This window comes from Acyrthosiphon pisum, chromosome A1, assembly GCF_005508785.2.
Source record: "Acyrthosiphon pisum isolate AL4f chromosome A1, pea_aphid_22Mar2018_4r6ur, whole genome shotgun sequence".
Lineage (NCBI taxonomy): Eukaryota > Metazoa > Arthropoda > Insecta > Hemiptera > Aphididae > Acyrthosiphon > Acyrthosiphon pisum.
In genome coordinates this window covers 128,031,907-128,056,748 of record NC_042494.1, presented here as the reverse complement: position 1 = coordinate 128,056,748, position 24,842 = coordinate 128,031,907, and the positions used below count along the sequence as shown (strand labels likewise).

At 31.1% G+C, this 24,842-nt stretch overlaps 1 protein-coding gene across 1 annotated transcript in view; it reads right to left on the bottom strand.

Moving 5' to 3' along the window:
* Positions 1-24,842, bottom strand: part of LOC100169183 (ubiquitin carboxyl-terminal hydrolase 48) — a 42,409-nt gene that overhangs the window by 3,324 nt on the left and 14,243 nt on the right. Inside the window, exons 13-17 of the mRNA XM_001942601.5 lie at positions 19,874-19,986; positions 16,289-16,425; positions 12,179-12,388; positions 6,507-6,635; positions 20-80 (exon numbers count right to left, since the gene is read on the bottom strand). Of these exons, the coding sequence (XP_001942636.2) occupies positions 20-80; positions 6,507-6,635; positions 12,179-12,388; positions 16,289-16,425; positions 19,874-19,986 (650 nt within the window). The remainder of the gene's footprint in view (positions 1-19; positions 81-6,506; positions 6,636-12,178; positions 12,389-16,288; positions 16,426-19,873; positions 19,987-24,842) is intronic.

The following is a 24,842-nucleotide window of genomic DNA, read 5'->3' as shown; positions in this document are numbered from 1 at the left end:
ATGTATGTGAACAACTAACCTTTAAAGCCAGCTTCTTCCTCAGCGACAAATTCTGGCAGGTCTTCGGTAGGTTCGTCAAACTGTAAAAAAAATGTATTTAAGAATTTAAAATTGTTTTTAAACATTGAAAATATTTTATGGTAGTATATTGCTATAAGTTCAGTAAAATACCATAGAGATTGGAACAAGTCTGATAACTCTGCAAAATATATTAGGTATAGCTAATTTAGGTAGGTACTATTAGACGCACCTACATCATTACAAAATATAGGTGGTAAATCATTATTAGAAGTAACCAACCCTCCCCCCAAATATATTTATTTTGATTTTATATCAAAGACTGTTACGACTTACGGTGGGAACAATAGGTAGCTAGAGAAAGTTAATAATTTATTTAGATAAAGATACCTATGTGTATACTGTACATCGTACATCTACAAAATACTCAATGCTAAATAGTTAGAAGCATATTGAATAAAGACAATATAATCTTACGTTTACCTACAAATCGGAATTAGATTTTTTTTGTGGCAGTCTTATTCAAAACAATATTCCAACATTTTACACAATTTCAGTGTAATTTTTAAATACGATAATTTTCATAATTCCGCAATAATATTCACGGAAGCATAAGTATACACTAATACATAAGTCATACACTAAATTTTTTATGAATAATCCAAAATACAATATTAGTACTATTGAATAGTTATATATAGCAGGCTCGGATTAAAACTATTGTAGGCCCTAGTCAGTAGGCACAGTACATTTAGACATTAAGTGCATACCCAGACAACAATTTTTTGTTTAATAATACTATTATAACATTATAATAACGAATAATATTAGTATAACTTTATTATAATACTATTATAATATTATCATTACAAAATGCTGTCTGGGTACACGTTATGGCCCTGTAATGTCCAGTGTTTAAATAGTTAAGAAACCTTCTGTTTGGGAGAGGAAGTGTCAAATCTTAGTGTTAATCCTTTAAAAACAAAAATATTTACAGCATAAAAATCAAATCTAAACTTTTATTACTTTTTATATAACAATTTTAACAGATCTTAAAAACAATTAATTTTACTCCAAATATTATATACAGATATAATATATTATAATATATTATATATTATAAATATTTAAAAAAATCGAAGCGACAAATGATCTTACTTCGAATACAATTACATGATATAATTTCTTTTAAATACCATCATCATATGAAATCCATAAAAATATTATGAATACACTTAAACAATTGTGTTTTTAATATATTCTACAACAACAAATACTGATGAAGATTTAAAATAATTATAGGTAGGTACTATTATATTTAAAATTAAGGATTATCCAATAATGATTTGGTTAGTTAATTTAAAGACATCAAAATAGGAAATTGATAGCAAACGAATTTGATTTGAATGGTAAATACGTAAAAAAATACTTCAAATTACTATATCGAACATAAAATATAAAATATAACATAAAATAACATAGCAAAATTATATGTAGGTATTAAAATAGACAAAAGTAATAACAATAATAATATTTAACACCTTATTATGCTCCTTTAATACATTTATCTATGATGATATATTATGTTGACTGATGCGTGTATAAATATCACACCAGTCCAGACCTCATTATATTACCAATATTTAAAATTGATCGCTATTATATTATATTTAAACAAAAAAAACCCGGTACTATACTTCGCCACGCATAGTACGTAGATGTATAAATGAAGTTAACATGGACGTTACTGTAATGAAAAAAACGCATAAGCAATTTTTTTTTTGCAAGCCTATTAGTAAAATAAAGTATTCCCATATGGTGACTTACAGTTCCGATACTGCTTATAAAGTAGACTACATAATATTATTAAGTATTAATATCGCGTATGTGTGGTCTCTCTGCTCTGGCGGCGCGCGGGATGCGATGATAACTTCATATTATTATGAATAGAAAAAAAACGGCAATTTAAATAATTTTCAATTAGACACGGCCAATTTAATATTTCGTACAAGCCGTCGAGGGATCTATAATATTATTATACAGATGACGGAAAAAACGTTTAAGAAGAAACCACCACGCGAGCACACCTCTCGTGGGCGGTGTAGTCATCGTTTCATTAACCCATTAGACGATTTACCCCGGCAGTCTAAGGGTTGTTGTTAAGTAATTTTTATTTTTTTTCCTATCTAATATTATAATTAAATATTATCATTGCTCCTCGCTTTCGGCGCGCAGTATACACACACTCGGAGGGTATATATATATGCGCGCGCCGTACACATGGCGCCGATGCGTGAACGGTTTTGTATTCTACACTTCATATATTATCACGACGATAACACATGTGTACATGCACGTATATATATATATGGGTGACAAGTCGACGCCGTGGGAACGAGCCTGGAGGTCTGGACGCACATGTACCGTTTTTCGGGATCAAACTGCTGATATAATATATATACACATACGAAGAGAGAGAAAGAGAGATAGTTTATTCGGAAGAGCGAAAGCGCCCTACGTATGCATGTGGTGTCAACCCGTTACGCGGTATTCGGTAGGTTGATCGGTGCTTTCCGAGCATCCACACGCGCGCGTGTGTATACCTTCTTCGAAAAAAAGGCCATTGTCCCCTTTACCTCCTCGTCACGTGCACAGTACAGACATGGGATACCACCGCGATCGTTCATCGGACCCTCAAGGCGTCCCGGGAGACACGAAATACGTCACGGTATATACAAAGACGTCAAAATATTTTATGAAGCTCTCGCGATCAGGTCATTAACGTCGAAATCGTAAGCCCCCGACGGTTTTGTAATACGGTACACATATATTTTTTTTTTTATGAAATCTCAAAACGATTGCAACATATACATAATATAATGCTGTTGATTTTAACCAATATACTGAAAACGTTAACGGCCATCTATAAGTTTATCTGACAAGAAACAAACTAGAAAAATCTGAAATAAGCAAATTGATAAATGGCATTTAACTGTTTACTTTTAGGTAATTAAAATTTTTGAAAACGCATTAATCAATGTGAAAATGGAAAAATATTAACAACATATAATATTATACCACAAGTATCATAGTAATTTAGTTTGTAGAAAAGCGAAACATTGACTTGGATAGGTTTTTTTCGTAAGAACGGAATACGTAAAATATCAATTATATAATATTATAATAAGATACTTGTCGTCCAATGACGGTGTAAACAAACAAATGTATACATATAATTTGAATACATAAATTTGGTACGAGTGATAAAAAAAAGGGAAGGTAAATGCCACGAATTATTATTATTGTTTGTTAAAGGCAGGTGATGGCCGGCCGGCAGTGAAACGATTGGAAGGAAAAAACATATACACACCAAAGTAAATGGAGCACCGGGCAATTATTATGCTCGGGGATTCCGGAGACGAACGAAAAAAAAACTAACCTGGTAATTCACGGAGCACGTGTCTCGGGTACCAGACACGATCGCGTTTCAGTAGGTACACAGAAAAAATAACGGAAGACGAAAACGCGTCGCCGTCGGTGAAAAAAAATCCTAAGTAAATAGTTTATTTCAATCGGAACCCATTCAATTCAGCTGCCGACAGATCAACTCGATCGTTATTATATTAAATATAAGTACCCATGGACATAATCTACCTTAAACTTTTTTTTTTGTTTCGAAACAACACACATCATCTGCAATACCCGGACTGTTGAATATTTATTAAAAGACGTAATAGCACTGTGTGCTTTGGGTTGTGCAGGTGAATTGCCGGAGTGTGGTGTTCACGAATCATTTGACGTGCAAGTCATCCATTATAATATAATCGGTGTGCGCGATAAATTGCGGTGGTGTACCGCAACCGATTTTCGACGCATGTAATATTATATGTATTATATACATGAGTAATTGTATTGTGATGGCGTCGAAGAGCGCAATTAAAAAAACCTTATTTCTAGACAAACCATTCGAAAACAACAAAATAATACTATTTTACACTCTTATAAACTTTGTATGAAACTAGGTTTTGGATTTGTATACAGTATATATACACTTAATAATAATAATAATAATAATAATAATAATAGTAATAATAATAATAATATCAATTATCAACACGATAAACGTTATGCTTATGACCAGGGCCCCACAAAGGACATGGCGTATAGGGGCACGGCTATTTTAAGGGCCCGTTAAAATGAGTTTGTAATTTTTGAAATATTTATAAAAATACATATTTTATATCAAATAATATTTTCTAATATAAATGTTTTAATATTATAATATTTACGCGGCCACAAGTGCTGTAGAAATTGTGTATCGGACACTCGTATAGTGGTATCGCTTGTAAAGGATTGCATTTTATTGGAAGTGCCCAAAGTTTTGTATAGGGCCCCAAAAACATTTAGTACAGTGGCCCAAAATTTGATGTGGGTGCCCGCTTATGACAGCCAATCCCGACTTAAACGACTACTGCTACCACTATAGGCGCAATTTAGTCGGAGAACATGAAGGGGTGGCTTAGCACTTCCAAAAATGTCTATTATAATTGAAGTATTAAATCCTCCATTAATGATCTAATCTATAGAGTAAACGTTGTTGGAAAATATTATTTTCCAAAGTTTAAACAACAATTTATAATTGATACACAGCACATAATGTAAGTTTAAAATTATATAGTATTACGAATTAATAATGGGTACATTATCTATTATTAGTGTGTTTTTAGAATTGATATTGATTTATACAACAGCCCCAGTCATGATGTTAAATACTTGTATTTCAATCCCCGCCTTTACTATTCATAACACTATTGCTTATCGGTTTATTAATTCAATAATTTGTTTTTAACACAGTCTGGGATTGAAAGGACTTTGTTTTTAGTTTTACACTGTTTCCTATTTTAATAATAAATACATTATGATATATTATATTACACAACGTAATATATTTTATAGGTATCCAAAACATGGGAAATGGGGCGCATAGCCCCACGGGTCTGTTTTATTAAAATATGTAGCCCTTCCAAGTCAAAAACTGAAATTGTACCAATGGCTACCACGAACTAAATAGTTGATTTTTTTTAACCAAACTTCAGGATGCACAGATAATTTAATTAAAACGCGTTCATACATCTACCATACAGCTACTTACATTTACCTATAAATGATAATTAATAACTTCGAGCTTTTAGTTATATTATGTTATTGCCAAGCTGAGTGAGATAGTGCTTCCGTTATATTATACTACATACATCCCGTTCTTAGCACTTGCTATGTTTAAACTATACCAATTTGAACATATTGCAAATTTGATTTTGTTATGTGAAATTGAAATATAGCATAGATGTATTGGTTAAATAATGTTTATCTAATTAATTACGTAGATATAGAAACCAGGAAGATATCATGATGCTCCTATAGAGTGTTTATAGAGTGTTTCCTTACTAGGTTTTTTTTTATGGATAAATTATCATTTCATATTTTAAGTGTCATAGATAAAAAATGTGCATGTGTGATGTGAATACGCATACGTATGCATATATGCATTAAAACTACACTATATTTTTAAAACTAGTAACCTATATAAACCATTTAATTTTAATCGCATACATTGACATAACTAATTTAAATATAAAATATATTTATGATACTTGTTTGATGTTCATGTAAAATTTAAATTTGAATCTCGTTAAGCTTACAATAAAGTTGGTTGGAGATTATTTGATAGTGGGTATTTGTTGTATAAAAAAAAATACTTATATTTCAGAGGACACATAAATCATTGTCAACATTTAAGGAGCAGAAAGGTCAATAAATACAGTAATTCTCCTGGTCAGTTCGAGAGGAGCTTAACTCTATCTGTGGCAACCATTCACTACACCGGGAAATCTTTTTTAAAAAATACTTTACAAAATATATTCCAATACTATCCTCAAACCACACACAGAATACATGGAAATAACTATTTACTTTTAGTCCAAATACTGTTAGCAGAATGGCAATATTTCAGTTCAAAACATAACCTAGTTCATATTTCACTAAAATGCTTTAAATGTTATTTACCTTTTCAGCATCTACAGTAAAAATATAGCCTTAACCATCTCGAAGTAATAAGTACCTAATGACAATTTATTATTACGGTATAACCAAATTAATAAGGAATATTTTAATTTTACAATTATGTTTAATTTATTATTATTATCTTTGTCGTTAACATTCATTCTAGATTAGAGCTCATAAAAGTGGGTTATTGATTCTAGCCATTTCTAGGTGATACTGTAAAGAAGTTATTTAAAGGTATATCATAAACACAATAAATACTACCAACACAGGTGTATATTATTAATTATTATTTATAAACAATATAATAAATACTTATATATATTATTTATAATAACCTAGTTAGGTATGTTTTTTTAATAAATTTATCTTAACAATAAAGTTTAAATAGAAATATTTCTGATAATTGTTCAATAAATTTTACTTACCTTTGCTAAAATTAATGTATCGGGTAGAATTTCTAGGTCAGCCAATGTAGCTTCATTATCATCCAACCTAACACCTTCTGCTGTTTTCAGATGCTGATCATTGGGCATGACGTTGAATGCACCCATGATCTGCGAACACAAAACGTCAACATTTAAATCACCGTTCATAAACTCGTTTCACAGTTTATTATAAAATGTAATTTTTTTGTCAATTAACAATATGTACCTATAAAATAACTATCATTATCACTGACACATATTAATCATGACTAAGTATAGGAACTCGTGATAAAATATAATATTATTTCATTAACTATACTAAATAATAAATATACTTCTGTGCAAATAATTAAAGAAAATAAGATAACATTAAACACACAAAAAAAAAAACAAACAAAACTTATAGTGATTAATATTCCACCCCAATTGATATTTGTTAAGACAGTATACAGAATTATAGTGGATGACATTTGTCCCAAGGCTAGTCTTGACAAAAGGTTATATTTATACTGTTGGGGGTGCAATTAAAATAATCCCGAGGCAGGATAAAAGGTCTGTAGATTTTGATTTCCTATATTTTCAAAATGTATCAGTCAATCAATGTCAGCGGTCAAGCGATCGCAGGTGCAGCTAAATTAACTCTGGTCAGTTTGTTTTCTCCGTAAGTATATTTTATTGTTATGAATTTATAGTTAAATGATTGGCGTCGTGAAAAATCCTATGCCACGTGTATAAAAAAACACATGAATAATACGCGCATGTCAACCGAATAGCATACGAAAAATGACATTTGAAAAGTTCACACGGCAACGATTAAAACGTCAAACAAAATACGATGGTAAAAAAAATCGAATGAATAAGTTTAGTGTGTTGCATCAAGTTTATAAGCGAAAAAAAGAAAAGGGTTCTGAGTTATCCAATGTCCAGCCAATTTAGCTCAGAGGGTGGGAAAGTTCTCTCGGGTAAAGTTCACACTCTAACACACAGTTACAATTTCGCAGAGCAGTTAATCACGTCCGCCCGGTGTCCGATACACTCTCTCGTATATACACACTGTGTGTAAAACCTTTGAATTATGATTAAAGATATACCGAGTGGAGATTGGATGTGAGAGGGATGAGACGGTGCATTGGTAAGAGCGAGAGGGCGAGATAGAAGGAAAGGGTGACTTCTTCACAGTAAAAAGCTATTCGGCCTTAGGGGGTTTTGCTGTCGGGGCCAGCACTTACGGTCATTTAACCCTCTCCTAACCTTCATCTGAATGTTCTAGATTAATAATAGAACGGTAAACTGTTTTTTGTCGTCCTTTGGTCCAGCCTGACGTCATTAATATTTCCTCTTCCCCCGCTCCTCCCTCAACAGTCAACTGCTAAGGGTCCGAGCAGTAGCAGCAGCAGTTATGATAACGAATTCGGCGCTTAAATACACATACTACACCCTCCTAACACTATTACCATTTGCTCACTCGACATTTGCATCCCTCAAACGGATTTGTCTCCGGCGGATTACCCGCTCAGTTGATAACGTTCTTATAAATTATACCAATTAAGACGGTCCGAGCAGAGTAATTACAGTTAACGTCTTTGTAAATATTAGAAACGATTAAAATAAATTTGAAATTATACTTAGTCGATTTAAACAAACATAATTGTGAATAATTTATTCAACAAAATAGATATCATTCGTTTTTTGACTAGATCAAATTGGGCTTACGATACACTTTTCCGAACATAAAGTAACTAAAATGTTCAAAAATATTTTATTATTGAGTATATAAGCTCATAATCATATACTTCAAATTATTCAAATTTAATTTTTAAATTACAATTTAGGTTTAAGTTGACATTAATTGAAAAATAAATATAACGCTCAGATATATCTTAAAAACCGATTGATAATTATTGATATTATCAAAATATTCTTATAACTACAACTTCACTAGGTACAACAGGAGAAATTCTTTCAAATAGAAAAGTAGTGGTTGTTGTCAACAAAAAATACGTTCGTTTAAGAATAGAAATACTTATTTAATATAAATATTATGTTTTTCGAATGGGTACAGATATTTTTATTTTCTAACCGATTTTGTGTAATGCTTTGTTTATCACTATATAGAATCGAATAAAATGTAAAAGTTAGCTAATTCCCACTAGGTATATATATATTATACAATTAAAAGTTCCTTATTAATACATTTTCTTCGAAATGGAAAATATCGAGTAGCGTGCTACGTTTATGTCACACGATCAACACACCTGATCCAATACATTTTTTTTAGCATTACAGCCTGTCTGAACATTTAAGTTTATTACATAATATAGTATATTATATACCTATTATGTTTAATTTAAATAATATCGGTTTTAATATATCAGAATTTAAAGCTATATTGTTTCACTCATAGCGTTTACAGTTTAAGTACCTATAGTTAATAGTGGTAATAGTGTAATATATGCCACAATATAATGGTACCTACCTAGTTTTATATTAGCATTGGGCTTTGACGTATGACGTATATCCGTTAGACAAAAAATTATAACCTGAACTTATTAACACTTATTCTCGTATCAAATTTAAAACTGCTTCTTAATTCGAATAAAATTACAACCACATCGCCTACAATCTATCAACGGACGACTGCAGACTGTAAACATTTCGGAATGCATATTAAAATATTTAATACAATTGAAGGGGTCAGTGGATAAAGGTGATAACTCACAATTTTGAAATTATTCAGGAGGACAGTTTTAGTGGTTTAATTATATAAATTTTTGGAACTTTTTAAGTTTTAACTGTTCAAATACTAAGAAATCTTTGAAAACAAAAATTATGTATTTTAAAATCATAAACAACACTCTGAAATTTTATAAATTTTATCTGTTAATATAACAGATAAAAACACCTTAATCCACAAAACAAGAACGACAGATTGTATAAATAACACCTTTATCATTTTGATATCTCTACAAATATAATATGTTATTTTGTTCTGATATTTGTATAGCCTATGTAATACGTCATGATGCGTCATTTTGTATAATAATAACGGTTTTAAAAAAAATTTCAGTTAACACCTTTAACCACAGACCCTTTCAATTATTAAACAACACTATCGGTATGTGGCCAACATCGACGAACGATAATCAAATAATATCATCGCCGGTTCTAGTCGATATTCGATAACATAATTTAACGTTTTCTTCGACGCGGTAATCACTGCGGTCGCGTTAAAGTGGTTACATTGCTCGCGTTTTCCATTTGCCGTTCTACGCCACTCATAATAAGTGCGAGTCGTAAAAAACAATTGTTTCAGTCGAGGTGATGTGTTGGTGGTGGTGGTAGATGGCAAGAGGAAGGGAAAATCAACATAAAAAACAGAGATTGCGACGGCGGCAGTTAAACGCCACCAGCGCGTCGCGAAATATTCTGCCCCAGGGCGTCCTGCAGCACTGTGGCTCCGGCTGCAGTCTGCGCGAGTTCGCCCCGTGTTTTTAATGACTCAATATATATTATAGGATAACAACACAATAATAATATAAATATTCACCACGACGACTTAGACTATATTGTGGGTTGGCCGAGCACACATAAAGAATATTTATAATATATAAAGCCATCCGCACACGGATCATATATCTCCCACAATAATACAATATGTATAACATATTCTCGCATCGCACCTTTAAATTTCTGAAACCGTAATAATTATTACAACCTTATAGCGGCAAGCCATTTAAATCTATTCCGCGTTCAATAAATAGTTTTAAGTTTGACGAAATTAATAACACATTTATCGTAAAACCATAACGCGAAGGTAACTCGAAAGATCTATCTGTAACAGAAAAGTTAAAATTCAAATTCGAAAGAAAAAAAAATTATACCACACTTGGGCGTAGTTTAAACAACAATATTATTGACTTTAGAATGTCAGCCACACACTCACGCGAACAAGTCTCCGACAGGATTCTACGACACAGTTGCATTAAGCCTGAAGTTTTGAAATGTTCAAAGCTGTCAAGTTTTAACCAACTGACTTTACTGAGAAAATGGTGAAGATGAAATGGGTTGAAGTATGTGTGAAAACACGTCTAATATAATAACTAAGGACTAAGTTTTAGCTTACATGTGTCAGTGTTGGTATTCATTCTAATCTTTCAAAATAACTTTGCCTGAATATTTAATATAGATTATAATAGGAGTTGTTATCTGCACACATAATGTCCATTTTAGCAGAATTCAAATTGTATATAAACAAACTTTTTATAAGTTTTATTTATTTTATTTATTAGAAGTATTGAAACTCTTGTATGTTATTTTGATTCCTTGATCATTTTCGTAGTATGTGTTGTTTAAATACCAATTATTAATAAATCTTTTGATAAATAATGATTAATATATATATTGGGTACATGGTATACATCCAAAATGTAAATACGTTGTTTCGATATTGTACTATATTATGTATGCATAATATACTATATAGAGAGTATAGACAAATAAAATAAACAATAAAATAATAAAACAAAATCATTATTGCAATTGTTGGAATTTTATAAAAGTAATATACCATCGTAAAAACTTTAAACCGGTCTTGTCCGGTTTAAATTACTCTTGTCAAATTAAATTGTAATGTATACGACACACACACACACACGCAAATATGTAATACATTTTCTGTGATTGAGAATCATAAGTATATAATAACGTTATCACAACTCACAAGTATGCATTTTAGTTTAATGGTAATAATAATAAGTAATAACTATTAATCAATTATTTTATGATTAAAGTTAAGTAAAATGTATCCACTTTTTTCCTATAAAATGTTATAGATTGTAAAGATGCATTAAAACAAGTTTTTTTAGCCACTTGTAAAATAACGTCAGGAAACCTTGAACTTTAAGGCCTAATGTTACTATATTGTTTAAGACTTTATTCTACGTCTGATATTTTATTTAATTAGGTACACTCGTCAAAATAAATTACATAATACACCATTAAAATCATATTATATAATTTGAGAGTATATAGAACCATATTATGGCCACTCAATCTTCTTACGGAAAAATAATATTTATAATACGTATTACTATAATATGTTATATACAAAATTAATACAGATATATAATATATTATATTAGGTATGTATATATTATCAAAGTACAAATAGATATAATAGATACTAGAGATAATATTAGATTTTTGGGAAAATATCAATTTTAAATGGGCATAATATACTGTCATTACTGTACTGTGAAAAATCGCAGGTTACCTACATGTTTTTTTTTATATTTTTTTTTAAGATTTTTTTTGTGGTCACAGTATTTTATGGACGTTATGGTATATGTTATATTGTACCTTAGTCAATGATCGTATAAGTCGATAACGGTCAGTTATCTTTAGAGAGGTTTAGTGGGCTAGGGTTTTTAAATACCTGCTAATTGTGTAGCAAACAAAATATGCAGATTTAACGATTTTAGTTGAATTTTTATTATTATCTGCTAAGTACACACATTTTTTGTTCCATGTCACGCAGACAATAATCGTACGGATGACTCAATTCCGTTGCAGTGGTGTTTTATTACTAAACACGACAAGTTTTCCGCGGTTTACATAATTAACAACCGTGCAGTGTGCAACAAAAAATACGACAGTTATCATAATCGGCTTACCTTCATCTTGAGATCAAGCAATGTGTCGTTGGAAGAAACCACGATCAGTTCACCCCTAGGCCTTCGGTTTCGAGCACTCCTTCTGATTCCCAACTCTAATGCGCCGTTGTTGACGTGCGTGGGAGCGGCGGCCGTTGCGGAGGCACTAGTGCCGTTAAGGCACGCCGTATCCAGTTTAATTTTCTTCGAACAGTTGCCCCATAACTCATCCTGTGAACCGAACGCACAATTTAGTATTTTAAATATCATTCGGCGACACAAAAACATCTTGAAACTGTTTTCCAAAGCTGCAGTTGGTATGCAAATAATATATCTACATGTATAATATGCGTATGTATCTCGTATATACTGGCACGTCACCAGTGCGGCGGCATGACTAAGTTATAGGGGGTAATATATGTATACACGGGTCGGTAATAAAGTCGTATATAGTCATATTTTACGAGCTGAGATAAAATCACGCCCTATCGGTATATTATACATACACACGACATTCCTAATTATTACGGTCTGTGCCTTTGTATCAGACCCTTTCGATTATTCGCTAGTGCTGGTAAAATGACAGACAATTTATTACACATACCGCTTGACACACACACACACACACACGTGGACAGAAGGCAGCATTAAGATGAAAATCCTGAAAATTACCACCTCGGCGACCGAAACAAAAAACAATAGATTCTGTAACGGTAGTCTGCAAATCAACGAACAAGAAATCATTGGCTAATATATTTTGAACCTACAAAAACGATGTTCTAGGCACTGCTGAAGCCACCGCGGCCGTCATGTAAGTAATGTAAAAAGTGCATGAATTATCATTTTATTTCTCATCTACCACACCAACACTTATTGATCATAAATAAAACACGATAACAAACATAGGTACCATGTTAAAATAATGGAAAATTCATTTCTCGCTTTATTTTTTTCCTCTTCATCGTCTTTACTTTTTAAATTACTACATATTACACATGATTATAAATACTTCTGATATATTCTCATATTATACGAGTCGTGTAAAAACAAAAACAATTTCACACGTACTCAGAAACTGTACAAATATACAATGACATAAATATCATAGAATATAAATACTATAATACGTACGATTATTATATAATGGTAGTATATTAATACATACTACGATGATTATTCCGTCAATCAATAAGTTGTGGGTAATTTGGATCAATCTAAATACTTGTACCTACGTTTGTGTATTTTTTTTAGCGTTATATTTAATCATATATTTTAATTCATACACAATAACCGTCAACAGTTATTTAAGTCAATATTAATCAGTCATTGAACACTGGATAGCTATACCATTCTTAAAGCAGAATAGGTAAAATTAAAACCTAACTCGAATGATGGTATACCAAGTACGAATACGTGAATTTGTCTTTGAATTACACCACGCCAGTGTGTCATCACTCATTAATTATAGTTGTGTACAGACAAATATAAACTATAAATATTAAATATTAAATAAACTCGAAAACAAATATGGCAAAATAAACACAGCAATTATTATTCCCATAGGTAACAAATTATTTTTAATCGCTGTGAGAAAAAAAAGATTTCCTGCTTCTGTTCCTGTCGATTCCTATCAGAACTAAGTATAACCAAGGCGTAAAAAAATATTGAAAAAATTATATCAACGAAGACGACAGGTACGCGCAGAGAAAATATTCTCATCATAACATATTATATATTTTATACACACATCTAGTTATTAAATATATTCACTTCAAAACCAGGAAGGCGTAACAGCCGCAAGCTGCAACCCGCCCGATTCCAAAAAGATACTGCCGATGCTGCTTCTGCCTCAGAAGCAGGATTTATACATTTTATTGGAACAATTATTTTTCACCCAACCTGATGATTATAACATACAGAACCTATGGGTTAATTACTATGCTTCGGTTTTATTTATTTTGTTTAGAGCTTAATTGGGGGAATCAGTATCGATATTTATGGCTGCGTGGCGAGTTAGCTGGTCTTAAAGAAAAAAAAACTAACACAAATTAAACACTGAGAGTGTACGTAGAAACCCCAATGAAAAGCAACAATTAATAACACCTAATAATAATAAATGTATAAATGTGCGATGGCTACATAAATTATATAAGTAGGTATTATACAATAGGTACATAGGGGAATTATTTAAACGTCTTCGAAAATCCTAATCCTCTTGTTTCAAACTTATAATTTTCTGTTTTGACAGTGTGGACCTAAATAGTTAATGTAGAGATGGCAGGTGTCGATGCACTACAGGGTAAATTGTTTAAAACTGTCTACATAACCGTGAAAAACTATAATATATTTCTTAAAATAAAACGATAGTTTTTATTCCACGTGCATAATATTTTTGAAAATTATTTCATTGGGGAAAATAATATATATTTATAAAAATTTAAAACAATATTTAATTTTATTGTATTTTGTTCAAAATTCAAATTCATTAACACAAAGTATAATATACATTTGTATTATTTGTTTTGACATTTAAAAATAAGTAATAAGAAGTAGCACGATAAATAAAGTAGCATAATAACTGAAAAAATTTAACAAAAAAAATATTTCCATATTTTTTGAGAAAGGTAAAGAAGAGCCGCAGTCATCAAAGAGTTAAAGCAATTGACTAAAGCAATTATAATTATTTATGTTGAAAAAAATAGCAGTTGTGTGAACCAAACAACTAGGTAACTACTACACGGATAAGAGATGACCATTTTAGATGAATATCAAAACGCAAAAATATGTTACAATCTTTTTTAGTTAAATAACAATATTCGATAAGAAGGTCCAAAATAACGTCACTATTACAACTAATTTTCTATTCGAAATTATTAATGTCGTGACTATTCTTACACTTGGGGAAATATTATTGTATCTAGTAATCTCTATCTGCGGTGGACGTCCATCACACCATTTTGCGGAGTAGTATTGAGCTCGGTCAAAGTGTGAGGTGAGCAACAGACAGATGAGGGGAAATAAAAATAAAGAAACGGACCTATCTCCACGAGTGGAAAACCCTCCTGTCTATACAGCCTCCAATGTGGGCACGGGGTCGTAAACCACAACAGTAATTATTTTGACGGTCCAGACGCGCACACATACGCCCCGAGGATGTATTTTATATTTGTATTTGGTTTTTTTTATTCGTTTTGCCCGTCCTTGTCTCCGGCGCTCCGACGGGATTTAACGTCCGACTTTATTGTAGGTACTTGTTCTGATTTGTTTGCCGGGGTTCAGGTAATTATAATGCCACAGTTATGGTCTTAATATGTATATGTGTGTAAATGGGAAGTTTACGATTTGGCACATGATTACAGACGCGAATGGTGCAGCAACAGCCTCCTTATACAATAATATAATAGTGCATACATCTCTGGCGCGATGGCTTTATTACCGGAATATTCACCATCAGTGTCTGCGCCGAGAGAAGAGTCCTATTATTATAATGTCTTTCCGCACGTCGCTCAGTCTTTTTGCCGGCTCTCACGAGAAAATTATCAAGTTTTACGATCGCCAATTACGCTATAAAGATGGGGTAGGTACCGGCGGCAGCGCTGTTCGGCTCGAACCTCAATAAACATAATATATACTATACAAAATAATATAAATATAACTATCTCGTTTTTTTAAACCTTTTTATTTGTTTATTTCCTTCGACACACAACTTTATCATTATGCCGTGATGGAGGAAATCAATCGATTAACCGACACGCGCGATCATATCGATAACGAAATAAGCTTTTTTACGAACAATATACCACTATATCAGTATGTTATGTGTTTTTATATTATATCCTATACGCTGTCAATATAACTAGACATTAATTAATAAATTATTCTAAAATCTTTTAGTAAATTCAACTGTATATAGTTTCTTAATTATCGATATTATTGTACTTAATGCTAATTTCTACAAAAATAATATTGCACGTATATTAAATATTTATAATACAGCTCTCGGTTCAGGTTCTTAACGGAGAAAACAAATAGTAGTTACCTATCTGTGTCAAATCCATACTAGCTACGTTTAATTTATTTAACAATTATTAAACTTATATTATTATACTAGAGTTATAATCATATTTTTACCTTGTCGTCGATTCCATTGAATCTATTTTCGCGCGATTCTTTTTCAATCACTTTAATAAAAATTTTTGCTTTATTATACTTTAACTGTTCCTTTTTTTCCTCGTCCAATCTTCTCTGGCGGCACGGTACACATATTTCTATAATAAAACGTTAAATTTTTCATTTAACAAGGTAACGAGTAAGGTTATTAATGATAGTTTCTACACAACCTTAACAAAAAAAAAATTAAATTAAATTCTACATATATTTTCATATATTAATCTTTAAAAACGCGTCATTAGTATTTTTTTCTCCCATTTTAGGGCGATTCAAATTATCGTTGGGTCCCGTCCCAAGATGAGCTATCCCTTTTGCACAGAGTGGGATAAAAGCGCGACAAATGCCTTGTCATTTATTAAACCACGTCGGGACCTCGTTTCAACCTGCTTGTGTCCAGGGGAGAAAAAAGGTTTGTCTGAAAAAAAAACCAATACTTAACGACCGTTTTTATTGGTGGGAGGGGGGGGGGTAAAAGAGGTTTCCTGGATTTCCCAACTGGTCGTTAAACATATTGAACGACTATTAAACTGATGGTATTTTTATATAGGGTGGAAAAAAAAGAAAAAAAAACTGGTAAGTCAAGAAATCCAAATTGATTTCTCGACGTTGCGTTTGTTTTACATCATTTTCCAAAGGACGGAGTGAGGGGGTTCCCCTTTCTAGTGGATTCTATTTAAACGACTATATCAAATGAACCGAATCGTATTCGGTTATCTGCAATTCGCTGACCACTAACAAAACACGCTTCATTTAACTACTTTACGGGGGGAGTAATATCAACCCTTTTCCGTAAGTAAACTGTTTCTCTTAGTAAAATGAAACGACGACTTTAATTTTACTTCTATTTAGTTAGAAATCTCAACATAATAAAATCAGCACAAAGAATACCTATTGAAATAGTTACGCAATTTTTAACAGAAAGGAAAAAAAATAATCCTACTTTATGATTATCTCTGTCAAATAAATAAATGTGTACATAATAGATATGAGGTAGTAATATAAGTAATATATAAGTAATTATTTCAATAGTTCCAAAAATTTAACAAAAATTAATATTTGAAAAAAAAACTAGTCACATGTTAACACAGACTTGGAACACGATGCTATTCAAATTCATACAATATTATAACTAATAATAATAATTCGTAAATCATTATAACTGTATGTATTCGGAATGTACATTACGCAATGAAAATTATTATAATTAAACACTATAGCTGATAGCTCTCGTAGAACCCAGAAATACCAATAAATCAAATTAAGTTTTTTTTGTCCGCGGGCTCTCATATCCCTTCACCGACAACCACGGCATAAATACCATGCACATGTATAGTTCAGAATCGCCACATTACGAATGATTTAACGGCTCCGTGACACGGCTACACACTGAGGGGCAAAGGGTGAAATGGTCCTTGGACCCGATTAATATACAACCCTGTTTGGAACGCAAACTGTGATTTCTTGTTCCATATCTTTAATTGGATTCACCACAAACATGATCAATGCCTTCGGCCCAGATAACAGGGTCCGGCTATAACGTCTACGGAACCCCCTCGGTGCAGCCAAAGGTGACCTTTTAATGATTTACAAGCATTCCCATCACGTTTCTCACACGCGCAATACCATACATACAAACATTACCACTCCACGTGTCCCTTAAATGAATTAGTTTCTTGCCACTGCGTGTATTATGTTAGTAATGTGTATAGTGTGTGTGTGTGTGTGTGTGTGTGTGTGTGTGTGTGTGTGCGCGTGTAAAGAGAAAGATGACCTCCTCCGATTTGGAATTGAAATTCGAGTCAAGCTACAGGGATTCGGCGGGCGGGACAAAAGCGCGATATTAATTCCGAGGCGCAAAAACAGAGCCAGTCCAATGAGAGTGGTGAGAAAAAAACGGTAGAAGGAAACGCTCGGACCAAAGTTTCTGGTTCCTCTGGGACCGTTCCAAATGAAAATACATTACCTCGCGCGTTGGGCATCTTGCTTTGGCTGCTATTCTTAATAAATTAGACTAATTTGCTAATGGCGATATATTTAAGAAAAAAAACTGTAAAATTTAAAGTTTTGCTATGCAAACCACCAACACTTAATTTCCTTTTTTTAGAATGGGTTTGACTAGAATTTTGCAGAGAATAAAAAATAGTTCATATACTAGGTGTAGAAGAAATAAAAAAAAAAATTTAATTAGAAAATCCACATCATACTATGGTATATTTCGATAAACAGATAAATTACTTAAGTTTTAGATTGAATATAACTTCCATACGACGAGTATAATTGAATGTTTAATATTATATATACTATTGCAAATACAAAATACTCATTACTCAATACAAATATTTCTTTAAATTTATAGATTAAATATTTTACTTTTCCTTGATTTTAAAATAGTACGATTATAACAGTAATGCAGCAGATTTTATTTATACCTATCATAATCACCTGTCATAATCAAACTGTATAATATATTGATACAAAACAAACTTTAATTTTTAACTTTTTATCTGCTGTTGTATAATTATACTTTTATAAAATTATCTCAAAGAACAATACTTATAATATGAAAGACAACCTTATGGGGTGGTATGATGGGTAGGCCGACAATCAGCTTACTCGAACCTCTAGTGTATAATTACATGTTATGAGAAATGAAGGAAAAGACAATAAAAACCAAAACGGTTTTACAACGTCACTTCATTAAAATAAACAAACCAACACGAGTGTCGAGTATTATAAATTTTAGATATTAAAAAGAGATTTTAAGATCAGTGGTATTTTAAAAATAATAATACAATATAAATGTTTAAGACATTACTTTGAAATAGAGCTATTTACAATTTGTTTTATATAAGTTATTATTTTAATTATTATAAGTAACTCAGTTTGTTTCCAATAATTTAACCACAGGGATCTATATAATATACAATTGTCTTTTAATAATTTTATTTTACTAAATGAATATTGGTTGATTTTAATGTATAAATTATGTATTAACAGGATGCCACACTTACATGTGTTGTCTCCGTCTTACGAACGTACAACCATTGATTATAAATACTAGTATTAAATACTAATTATACATTTTATAATCAATGGTACAATATCGAAAATACGAGTTTAGCAGTTTCAATTGTGCGTTTTAATAATACAATTATTAGGCCTAAATTGAAAGGTACCTAAAAACATTATATGTGCTTTCATGTGTTTTTACGATATTTTAATTTTTAAGCAAAATATTATTGGTTTAAAAATTCTCATAACTTGCTTAAAAATTTAAATATTGCAAAATAAAACCACGTGAAATCACAGATAATATTCATACGTTTATGTTATAATACGCCAAAATTCAATTGGAACTGCTGAACACAAATTTTCTTTGTCATACGTTAATAAACGGAGACAACACATGCGGGTGTGGCGTTCTCTTAAGCTACATTTATTGATGAAAAAAGTATAGGCTGAATAGTGAATAGTTAAATGGTTAAATTTTACTAAATCATCATCTAAACATTTGTAACAAACTGTATCAGAAATTCAATAAATTACCTGGATTTGATGTTGTAAACATTCCAAGTTCACCAAAATACAAGTATACTCCATAATCAGCTGCATAACATCGTGAAAGAATCGTCCATTCTTCTTTAGTTAATAGTGCTATTCTGAAACACATATGTTATTATATTTTATTAGATTTAAATAGCAAAAGTTATGTTGTACATGTATATTATTACAATGAACGTAATAGTCATGATTATATAAATAAATTCATATAATTTTAAATTTTAAATTCAAATTAGAACCAACTTATCTACCTATATCAGGTGAAAATAGTAATATACTATAAATTAAATAGGTATATATTATATTATATTGTATTATCATATTATATTACATATTTATTTATGACAAAGGAAAAAACATTTTTTTACTTTAATTAACTTATTAAATAACTAAATTACTTCAAAGTATTATTACTACAAAAAATAAATGTAAAACATAATATAAAAACAGTAATTTATAACGAAAAAAATTAATTTAATTAAAAACAAATTATATGAGTAAAGTATAAAAATAAAAATAATATTTTTTATAAGTTTTTTTTTTATTACTGTATTTTACATTTAACTTATTAGTCATTCATCGTTAGAAATGTTTAACTTATTTTGTCAAAAGAATATAATATATTGTTAGTAATTAAAAAAAAAATGAATATTAGGTATAGTTTTCTAGCAATCAAAAGAAAGAAAATGGTTTTCAAATGAATACATAAATCTTACATGACATCACAACACTAAATTGCTTTTTTTTAAATTTAAAGTTTATTGGTGTATTTGATGTCAAAATAATGAAAAACGTTTTAGTAAAAATCTTAAGTTAAAAAAAATTATTATTCAATGAGATAATGAGAGTTGATGAATAGCCGCGTGACGTCAAAGAGCCGATCAGTGTGCCCATGTCTTACGTGTAAATATAGTTTGATTTACTTTTACACAATGATTTTAATAACCTATGATAGTATTTCAGAATTTTTTTTTCATAATCCTAAGTATTTTTATATGGTGTATAACGATGACGGTGTGATTTAAAATTTAATAGAAATTTTTATTCAAACCAATTACTTATGTCTAATTTTAAACAAGCGTCTAACCTGGGGCCCACACCTAAAAATTAAAAGAAAGGCTCTTAACGCCAGACTTCATCTACTACGGCCTATCCTCAGGTCCAAATTCTCTATTGACAACAAATTATTAATATACAAATCAATGTTAAAACCTATCTGGTCCTATGGCATCCAAATATGGGGCTGTGCCAAGCCTTCCCAAATACGTACTATACAAGCCTTCCAGTCTATTTCCCTTCGCCAAATAACATCTGCACCATAGTCTCAAACCTCTCACTACATACAGATCTTAAAATTGAAACAGTTTCTAAAACAGCTAAAAATCACTATAAAAATGTCCACACCAAAACAGTTGACCACACAAATCCATTGATTTCTAACTTAGCCAGTGAATTCATGCCAAATGTCGATTAAAAAGACACTGGTGTCGAGATCTCCTGAATTCTGACCTGCACTAATTAAAAAAAATTAAACACCCTACCCCATGTAAGAGGGTATCCACACTGGTGGGCCTCCCTCCTCATGTCATTCATGTTATGTACCATCGAGTTTTTTTTTCTGCTATCAAATTTACTTATTGTTATATATAAGTTACGGATTGTAAATATCTATTTTTATCTAATAAGAAAAAAAGATTTTTTTATTGTATACAAATTATAAATAATTATAATTAAGTCAAATTATTGAGTTCGTGAATCGCATCGTATTGCCGTATAAACCAAATTTTATGAAATGTACTATAATATAGTGTCATCTACTGTGAAAAAACTAGAAAGTATATCAAAATTATAATCACACCAGTGTTATAAACAAAAAACAACATTTAAGGTTCCATAAAAAAAGGAAAAAAAATATCTTTAACAATTAAAATCGTTGTATTAATAATCTATACAAGTTTACAAGTAAAACATACGCCACCGCTCAAACTTCGGCTCTATGACGTCAGACGCATATTTTCTAACGCCTATAATAATTAATGTTAATAAAAAGTGCTAGACCTACACCATATTTCTTAGATATGATATACCTACTATAAATCTAAGCAAACTTATTTTTAGTGCTGAGATTTCTTTTAATGTCGAAAACTCGAAACGAAAAAAAAAATAGATCTGTATAAGGGGTATAATATTGCCTACTTATTCGTTAAAGTTTAGTTGAGTTGATTTAAGTATAAGAATTAGTTGTTTACTCGATGAGAACCTTTATTATAATTCTTTATGTAACACATGTCTATTACACATTATCTAATATTGATACGTAAAGATGTTTCAATTTGGACAGATAATTAATACAAAAAAAAAGATAAGAATATGGATTTTAAGCGTTTTTCTATATACAATATACATTAAAAGTTAAATTAACAAATTTTTCAACGGGTAAGAATTTTTTTTGTGTTATGTCTAGTGAGTAGTACCTATATATATTGTATAAGTTCATGTCTACGCTAATCTGATATGTATATCAAAAATAGGTTTATGAGTAATCCGAATGGAATATATTGTGGCCGACATCATCACGGCACACATCGTCCACGACAGTGTAACCACCAAAACACGGCAACCACGGCGTCGAGGATATACTAGCCCCACCTCCGCAACAGGAAGGGTGCGGCCGCAGTGGCGACGATAATACTTAATTAATTGGATAATTTGTTAAATACTGACGGCAGCTGACAAAAACACAATATCTCCTATGGGCACGACCGATTTGCATAGTCGCCACGGCAGGCACTCGGTGTACATTTGCATAATCACCGTCACGTTAAATTCCTCTCCTCCGGACTACGGCGCATCCGCTAGAAACAGCAGCAGCAGAGGCCAATAAGATTATTTTGCGCCCCGTACCCCCTTCTTTCGAGGAATATAAACGCACACGCACGACAACCCGCCCAGCTATTAAAAACCATTTTGAACAGACTGAAAATATTATAATATATAATTTCCCGCCCGACGCTCTTAAAATAATAATAATATATTACTACTACGACAACGACTACGACAGTGGCGGTGGGTTCCTGCCCGCCAAAGAACTTGACCCGTCGAGTAAATACGACGAACGGAATTAATTAATTAAAAACTACAGTTGATCGCATCGGAGACGACAAAAACCTGTGGAACGACTGGGGTGATTTTCGAGTGGGGTGGGGTGTGGTGGTGAAGGCAGTTGACATCACAACACCGCTCTGTTGGTTAGAATGTCGTTCAGTCATCGTGACAACGATGGTGGAAGAGTTTCTAAAACGGAAGGCAAAACTATACCACACGCTCGTTCCGGACTTATACACCAAAAGTTTCGCAGTTTTCCACTCGAAAGAACGATGTTCCTGTTTTGTAGGTATATAAATGTAAGGTATTATCTCAGTGAAAAACACAGTTACTTATGTACCTATAGGAAATATCGAAAAACAAACTGAAAAACTCGCTCTACTGTATCATATGGTTTCAAGTAGGCGCATCATTTCAATTTTTGAATTGCTTTGGTGAAAATGTTTGAAGACCATTTTTAAATTATTACCAGCCCTTTACGTATAGGTTATAACAGTATAGATATTAGATATGTATCTATATACTACATTATGTACGTGTAATAAGCAAGTGATAAGATTTAAAATATTAACAATAAGGATTGCTAATTATAGACATGACTTTCTTTTTGATTCTGACATTTTAATTGAAAATTATCAATTTTTATGAATTCTTATTAACACGACTTTTATAATGATTAGAATTTTAGTTCATGCCCTGGAATGTAATATGTACAAACAACGACAAAGTGCCATGTAAAAATAATCTTTTTTTTATTATTTATTTCTTTATACCTATTCTCTAGGTACCTAGTTGATTAATTGTATTTTCAGTTCAAAACAAAAATGTATATTTGCAAAAAGCAAAAAAATGCATAACACTGGCTCAATATCAGATTCAAAACACATATGGGCGCTTTCATTTTACTTTTGACAGGCCAAAAAAAATATTTTATTAAAAGTATGCCTAAAATATGTACACCTTTTATTTTAATATTTCTTAAATTGTGTAATATGACACTGATAGTGAAATACAATACTTTAAGTTCATATTTTTGTATGGTTAATATTTATTTAATTCCAACAAAACAACTAAAATCGTTTTAGAGAAAATCGATTTTTTAGTTTGATATTCAAATGTCGTAAATTATGAACTTCAAACACTGAAAAAACTTAAAAAACATGTGGAAAATATGTATTTTAAGTATTTAGAACTTATTAGGAACCGTACTACTGTATGCTATGCTTAATTTATTTATTTTACTACCAATTTTAAACTTTTGACTACCAAAGTACCAACTAGAATTAGCTACTAAAAAGTAAAAACCACCCTAAATGTTGAAGATAAATGTATATGGGCATTCTTGAATTAAATCACTGTTCAACATTATTCTCGTTCTGATAGAAAATGTTTAGTAAATAACTTGGGCACACAATATAATATTAAATCGTTTAAATTACCATAATATTATAGTAAACCTGCATTACATTCATTCGAATTGTGACCGAACTTAACATTTTATAAACGATAAATATACTGCAGCGTATCGACTTTTGAGAAGTTAAGATCATTGTTCAATTTTTTCTTATGAATTAACAATTCTAACTAAACTTTAAAATTACAAAATGCTTATTCAATATTATAAATTTAAAATTATTTGAAAATAAAAATAAAAATAAAGAAATAGTAATTTAGTTTTATAGCACTGAGGATAAGAAAGTGTCACCACTGGGTGGCATCTATTATCAAGTAATTTCACTGGCATATTCAATTGTCAGATATTCTATTTGTACTCTAAGATTGTATACACCTCTTTTAAAAATAATATAAAATTTTACGGCGCTTATATGAACGTTTATATTATTCGTTT